The 7,867-nt window shown below is 44.8% G+C and overlaps 1 protein-coding gene across 1 annotated transcript in view; it reads left to right on the top strand.

Moving 5' to 3' along the window:
• Positions 1-2,492: 2,492 nt before the first annotated feature.
• The window catches only part of slco1c1 (solute carrier organic anion transporter family, member 1C1), a gene marked incomplete at its 3' end in the record, with an annotated part of 33,974 nt that continues 28,599 nt past the window's right edge, over positions 2,493-7,867 (top strand). Inside the window, exon 1 of the mRNA XM_080429151.1 lies at positions 2,493-2,637. Within this exon, the coding sequence (XP_080285277.1) occupies positions 2,496-2,637 (142 nt within the window). The 5' untranslated portion in view covers positions 2,493-2,495. The remainder of the gene's footprint in view (positions 2,638-7,867) is intronic.

Genomic DNA, 7,867 nt, shown 5'->3' with positions numbered 1-7,867 from the left:
GTTGTATGTATATATATGTATCTTGTTTGTTTTTTCGTTTTTTTTTAATTCATGGTGCATCTATGTATACTGGCAAAATTGTATTGCTGTTGAGATATGGTGAAAAAAACAATTGATAACAAATACAAATTTGAATACAATAAAAAAAATATATTAATCTGTTAAGACAACAGAAAATACGTTTATTCATAATAAAGGTTACAGTTCAGCACAGGAAAAGGCAGCGGCAAAAGTCTTCAGCTTTGATTGAAAAGAACAGAGTTGTAGCAGACGGTTTTCTTGGAGTTTGTTCCAGATATGTGGTACAGTCAAGCCCCCAGAACCACGGTAGAACAGTGAAGCGGCCGTTGCCTGGTGGTCAAATCTGGGATAGCAACACTTCCGCATTTAAAATGCTACTGCACGTGCAGTAGCATTGGACCCAATATTGGCATAGGATAATGGACCCAATTTGGTACTTCCGGCAGACTTCCAGGTGCTTCAAACGCCACTGAGCAACTTTCATTGAAATAAATAGCTGGGGGCGGGGCAGTCCGCCCTCTAGATATATTATAACTATATGGGTACAGTACATATAAACTTGTTTTATGGATCAGGGTGACACATGAACATGAATCCTCAATGAAGCACAACTTTTCTCTGTCCTTATCCAATGTGACTTCAGTCAGTGCAATGTGAGTTTCATACAGTTATGGATTAGAGTAGAAAGATCAGCACATCAAATAGCTTCCATTAATTTTATTTTATTCAGAGAAACAAACACATACATACACACACACAGTTGACCACAATGTGCTATTATTTGATTCTTTTGAGTTTGATAAACTCAAAAGAATTGGTAGGACTCTTAGGTAGCTTTCAATGTATTTAGCTCCTACCTCACAAATATATCTTTCTCTGTTGTGTGAAGTTCAACCTCTTCCTCGAGTGCTCATCTCAAACACTAGGGGATTTCAGAATTTGCAAACGTGATATAAAGTTTCACTGACTAGATCGATGCCCGTTGGGAACGCTGCCCGTTGGGACTACATGTACCCGTTGTCAAGGTTCAAGGTTCAACGTTGTGCTTTATTGTTACATCTTGTGTACAGGTCATCAGAGTAAACATTTTTTTCCTTCAGATAATGCAGCAACATAGGTAATGATAATAACAATAATAATAATAAAACCCTAAAAAGATTTTTTTTTAAGAAAGAGAGAGAGTGCAAAAAGAGCCGAAAAAAAATAACATTAGTGTATGTACACGTGCATATGATCTTGGTGTATTATATACACCAACAGCATTTTTTCAGTAGCTGAAACCTAACTTTATGTAAACAAATTCACAGTATCTTCTTTATATAGTAGGAACAGTTCAGGATTAATTAGAGTGCAAGAAAAGGAAGAGGATTATCATAGCACTATTAGGCCAGTCTATGATGTCAGTATTATGAGCTGATCCGACCATAATATGGTGGATTTGTGTTTTTGGAGAACCGCCAGTAAGTCAACTTAAAACAACGCACTCCCCAGGTCCTCTGCGATACATATGCAGAGGACAGATACAGATACACACACTCACAGACATTTTGTGCTTTTATTGTACGACGACTCAATAACGATGCAAATTGGGATATAACGATGCAACACAGAGTGTGAGATCAGTGCCATATTTCGTGTGCATATGAGAAGCACGCTGGATGATGCTGAAAACTGAATTTACTCCATGGGATGAAATAGGTCTCATTATTATTATTGTATGCACAAAACCTCACAGAATGCACAGAAATAGGCTTTTGAAATAAAGAGCTCCCCACCACTACCACCCAACCCCCTTTTCCCACATCTGCTCTTTATTTTCTACACACACATCATATACACTACAGCGACAGCCTTGCTGGGTGTGCTTCATGGCTTGCGTTTAAATCAAAGTCCTTTATAACATTGTAGCGCTGAGCCAGCTCTCTCTGCTGCTGTTCTCTCTGCCGTTGTGTGTGTATACTGTAGCCCCTGAAGCTAGGTCCACCCAGGACCACGACCGCGCCGCGGCTGCAGATCCTGTGGGGACCGCAACCATAACATCAGAGCACATAGCCTGTGGCAAAAATGCTAATAAAAAATGGGCTTCACCACTCTCCATATTCCAATGATCAATGCCTGTAAGTTCAGATCGATTGGTTAACCCACTGAGGAGCAAAATGGATGAGTGACTGACTGACTGACTGACTGACTGACTGACTGACTGACTGATTGACTGATTGACTGACTGACTGACTGACTGACTGACTGACTGACTGACTGACTGACTGACTGACCGACTGACAGACAGGGGTTTCCTCATTTTATAATAGGATAATACATATATTAGGGAATGATCGAAGCATCTCTTTGGGATAATAGTAAAATCATTTGTTGTTATGTCCTTCCACATACTAATCTTTCTTTCTTTCTTTCTTTCTTTCTTTCTTTCTTTCTTTCTTTCTTTCTTTCTTTCTTTCTTTCCCATCTCTCTCCAGATGTTTCTAGCGGCTTTGTCCTTCGCCTATTTTGCGAAGGCTCTGTCGGGAAGCTACATGAAGAGCACAATAACTCAGCTGGAGCGACGGTTCGACATCCCCAGTTACCTGATAGGTGTCATTGATGGGAGCTTCGAGATAGGTGAGTATGCCTGCCTGTCACTGCTATTATTCTCTTCTCTCTTGTGTTAGCAACATATGCGTCATGGACTCCCCTCTTCTCTCTCTTTCTGTCTTTTGGAGTGAAGTGTGAATGGGTCACAGAGTCATTCAAGGTGTAAATAAGGGATTCATCAGGCTATTGACAAACGCATTTGTGTGTTTGTGTGTAATCTTGTTTCATGATGTGCCACATTGCCTATCGGGGACGTGCAAGCTGTGAGATTTCTTTCTGCTGTGGGGAGTAGGGGCTAGAATATAAGAGATAATTATGCAATATCCCTTCCATATTATTCTATTAATCCAAGTCTGTCACGAGTGTGAACGTTGTAATTGACTTGATTCATGTGTTTGGCTTCCCTTGCATATTACACCAGTTTAACCACATTAACTTTAGCGTAACTATTTTAGGCAAACATTCTGCAAAACAAAGGATCACAACGCTACAAGTGTTCTTGTAGATCTATCTATCTATCTATCTATCTATCTATCTATCTATCTATCTATCTATCTATCTATCTATCTATCTATCTATCTATCTACAGTATCTATCTACAGTATCTATCTACAGTATCTATCTACACTATCTATCTATCTATCTACAGTATCTATCTATCTATCTATCTATCTATCTATCTATCTATCTATCTATCTATCTATCTATCTATCTATCTATCTATCTATTCTATTTCCAGTTAAGATATTTAGGGTAGAGGGGGGAAAAGAAGGGGGCCTAGTATAGACCCCTGGAGGACTCCAGTCAACTACTATAAGTATATACGTAGCGTTAAAGTGGTTAAGATTTACAAGACCTAGTTGCAGGATCAATGAGTAGGAGAGTACAGTATGCTAAACTGAGAAATGCCTTTTTATTTTGTTGGCAGGAGAATAAATGACCTGTGATAAAAAGGACAGAGAGGGTGATAAGCCTAATCAGCCCTACAGCTGATAACATGTATCTGCTGTAGGGCTGATATTACAATAGCTGACCAATCAGTGCAAGCTAAAATGCCACCACACGGTGAACTGTCACCATGCAACTTTGCTGTCGAAAGAGCACATATCAAACATGGGCAAAAATTGGCTGCCACACGTTTGCTGTGGATAGTACTGTATGGTAAAAAAACTCGAGGTTACGTAGGTAACCCCGGTTTCTTTAGGTTCGGAGTTAGACACTCACAATGAGACACTCACTATGGGATACCAGCGGCCCCTGGCGATGCAAAGAGCTATGATGACCTCCCGTGAGATCACAGTGCCCACTCTGACCCCCTCGGACAGAAAAGCTGCTTGTGACCACGGTCTGAGTGACTCCACGCAGCGTGAAGACACCACCACCTTTCGAGAACCCATGGTGGCCGGGATCCGGAGGACCCGCATCCACCTCTGGAAAGGTCTCATGTAGAGCCTGCCCAAACGGATCAGATGTATGGCCGACGCCATGAGACCCGCCGCTTGCATGCATAGCCTGTATGTGACTCGACGCCCCACACGAAAAGACCTCACACAGGCCAAGAAGGCGCCTGTCCTGTCCTGAGACAGACGCGCCATGAGCGTGGTCGAATCCAGCGAGATCCCTATGAAGGTGGTCTGCTGAGACGGGACCAACACGCTCTTCTGGACGTTGATAGTGAAACCTAGCGACGTCAAGTGGGAGATGGCTACAGCCGTGTGTCGTGCCACCTCCTCCTTCGAGCTCGCAGCCAAAAGCCAGTCGTCGATGTAAGTCGACAGACGGATTCCCTGCCGTCTCAGTGGAGCTATGGCTGCATCTGTGCATTTCACGAAAACCCTGGGGCTTAGCGACATACCGAAGGGGAGGACCATGTACTCGTACACCTTCCCCTCGAAGCCGAAGCAAAGGAACTTCCTGTGCGGAGGGTAGATTGGGATGTGGAAGTAAGCATCCTTGAGGTCTATGCTCGTCCCTTGACGTACTGTTCGCAACAGTGCCGCGGTCGTCAACATTTTGAAATTGAAAACCGTTAGGAACTTGTTGAGACCAATCAAGTTCAGGATGGGTCATACGCCCCCCCCCCCCCTTCTTTTTCACTAGAAAATACTTCGAATAGAAACCCTCGCATGAGAAAACAATAGGGAGAAAACAAATGGGGGTTGCTGACGTCATCAGCTGCTCGGAGCTGCTTCGTTGCCATGGGGACCGGCGACGCCGCCACTGGAACTAACATCCGGTTTGTCCTGGGCTGCCGCCATCTTAGCTTGTCCGTTTCCATGGAAACCAACGGCACCGCTACTTGGACCAACGGGGCCTTGCGTGTGGCCCCCGCTAGAGACAGTAAAGGTAGCGATGGCCCGTCCGGGAGACTCGAGGGAGTCACGTGACTGGCCACGGAAACTCTCCCCGATGTCAACATCCGGCTTACCTTGACCGTCGCCATCTTGTCTGAGCCCGACGGCTCGGCACGAGGTGTCGACAAACCCCGGAATGGGGACCCCACTGTGCCGCTGCTCCAAGACAGGTGGAATAATGAGCGGGTTTGTAACATTTATTTTCTTTGGCAGAAATAAAGGTACCTTTACATACATTTTGTCCACACAAAGTCTTTTGGCACTCGAGGAGCCATCCCTGACCCTGTCCTTCGAGGCCTGAAAAGCCACTGTCCTCTTCCCCAGCATGAACGGCCGAGGGGGGGCTAACCCCCATCCACCCCGCTCGCAGGGTTAAGGTGGGGCTGAACCGGTCTGTACGCCGGGGGGGAGTGTCATTTACCCCGCGCGGCGCGGCGGGATTTCCCCATGTCACGGCGTGGGGGCCTTGGGTTGGGTGCTGGCGTAGGGAAAGTCTGCCCCGGCTGTTAACCGCGTCCCGAGGTCTCTCTGCTGAGGTTGCCTGGGCCGAGGAGGACCGTGAGGTGCTGACCTGTCCACGGCGAGAGGAGGAGGAACGTCCTCTGCCGGCGGGCCTCTCACTGTGGGGCCTGGAAGAAGGAGGGGGGGGGCTCCCTCTGGGCCTTTCGGGATTCAATGGAGATGTGGAGGAACTCCGAGGCGCCCACGAACAGGTTGTCCGGTTTTAGAGGGAGCGCCATGACCTTTTTTCTGGCGTCAGTCACCTCCGAGCGGAAATCGGCGAGGTCGAGCCATCTTGCTCGTTCAATCGCCGCGCAGTCCGCCATGGATTTGCCGACCCACTCCGTGGCATGGCGAGAGACCTTGATGGTGAGTTGTTGCAGGGCCTCCAACTCCCCCGCGTCCTCGCCCCACGTCTCCCTCAGCTCGGTCAGGCGTTTAGCGGTCGAGCCCTGGAGGATCGGCACCATGTTGAGAGCGCGCGCCGCCAGAGCTGCCGATTTGTATCTGCCAACAGCACTATGTTCTTAGCTAACTCCTTACCCACACTGTCAGGAAATCCCAGCAGGACTACCATTTACAGTATATTTACTGTATTTCGCTAGGCAGTACCTCATTTACAGTAATGTTATTGTATATTAATGATACTATGAGGCCTATGATAATATTATCTAGGCCTGTTACGTAAAATAAAGCAGTCCTAGCAGTTTGACTAGAACAGTCCGTGTCTGTTCTAGTATATAAGTCATACATGACTTGCTGCATGAGTGGAGATCCAAAGAGTTCAATTCATGCAAAATAAAGAATATAATCCAAACATCAAAGCATAATGATCAAATACCCCTTCACTTCATATTTTAGTGACATTGAAGAAGGCAAGTTGGCATCTTGACGATTGTATGGTTGTGATAATATATGATATGAGGCCAAACAGAGGGGTAGTGGGCTCTTTTACCTTAGGGAGGTCCTCGCATTCACTAGAGGAAGTGGCTGATGTAAAGAACTCCAGTGCAGTCAGAGGTTAACATCCTGCCAACCCACCCCTGTCCTCAGCCCCCACGTCTCTTCCAGTAGAAGCTGCTGCTCGTGCGTGGCAACAGGTTGTTTCCATAGGACCGTTGCCACAGTTACACCGAAGCAGAGCACCGCAGCAGATAGAGAGATAGAAGGGAGAGAGAGAGAGAGAGAGAGAGGGAGAAATATGAAGAAAAGAAAGATGAGAGGACAGGAGAGTAGGCAATGGGGAGGATAGGAAAAGTGAGAAGAGGGAAGTATAAGAGAGCAGAGAACAGTGTGCTGGAGATGGTTGCTAATCTCTGCAGGGATCATACAGTATTCAGATGAGCCTGCTAGGTCAACCACAGCAGGTACTGTATGTACATTGTGCATCTATATGCATGTGTACTGTATGCATCACCTTAATTAGTAGACTTATATGATTTAAACATCCCTCCATAAGCTGATGCCCAAAATACAATCGCACAGTGTGTACGATCCACTTTTGTCTATCGTCTCACTCCTTATTCACTTGGGTTTGAGTACTGCCTTTTTTTATATTTTACATAAGGTGATGCATATGTATGTATTGTATCTATCTACAGTACTGTATGCATTCTATCTATTATATTATCACACCCACTCTACTGATTGTCTTTGTGTACTGCTGTGCTCTTGAGTACAAATTGTCCTCACAACCGACGAATCACACAGAGAAGAATAACAATCACACACAAGCACAAAGTTCTCAGAATTGCTTTTCTCAGTATCTCTCTCTGTCTCTCTTGACCCACCTTTCTCTACCTAATGATAACGGAAAGAGGGTTCTAGTAGCGGGTAGGGTAGTATAAGAAGAGGACATCATCATAACACTCATCTCTAAAATAGAAAAGGGTCTGGCAACGTGGCTTATTGTGTCTTTCTAGGACACATCTATTCCTCTTCCACAGTCCTGGATCAAAGTAAAATGAACAGTGGAATGACACTCTCATCCTGCTCCATTGTCCTCCAGTGTTCATAGGCAACAAAATGATTTAAAGCATTTATGTGTTACTCTAAATTATGGATCCCAAATAGGCGGCCAAGTGCTAGAGCCAATTGTGCGGTCCGAAACCAACCCCTGTCATATTATTTGCACAAAATTACAAATAAATTAAAAACAGACCAAATGTAAAATCCAAAAATAAAAATTCTAAAAATCTATTTTGACCGCATTTCACACCATAGATAATATGAGAGCAGCATTATTAACCAGGTGCAATTGCGGTTTAATGAGGACATTATACATTCTTTTCTGCCTTTTGACTACAAACACAGAGCCTTAATCTTTTATAATTTGCATTATTTGTATTTGTGTTTAGCTTATATGAATGCAGATGCACAAACCACTTAAGGTTTTATTTGTA

This window comes from Gymnoscopelus braueri (assembly GCF_963280865.1).
Source record: "Gymnoscopelus braueri genome assembly, chromosome: 5".
Classification (NCBI taxonomy): domain Eukaryota; kingdom Metazoa; phylum Chordata; class Actinopteri; order Myctophiformes; family Myctophidae; genus Gymnoscopelus; species Gymnoscopelus braueri.
Note: the sequence above shows the minus strand (reverse complement) of the source record. Positions and strands in the feature narration are given on the sequence as shown.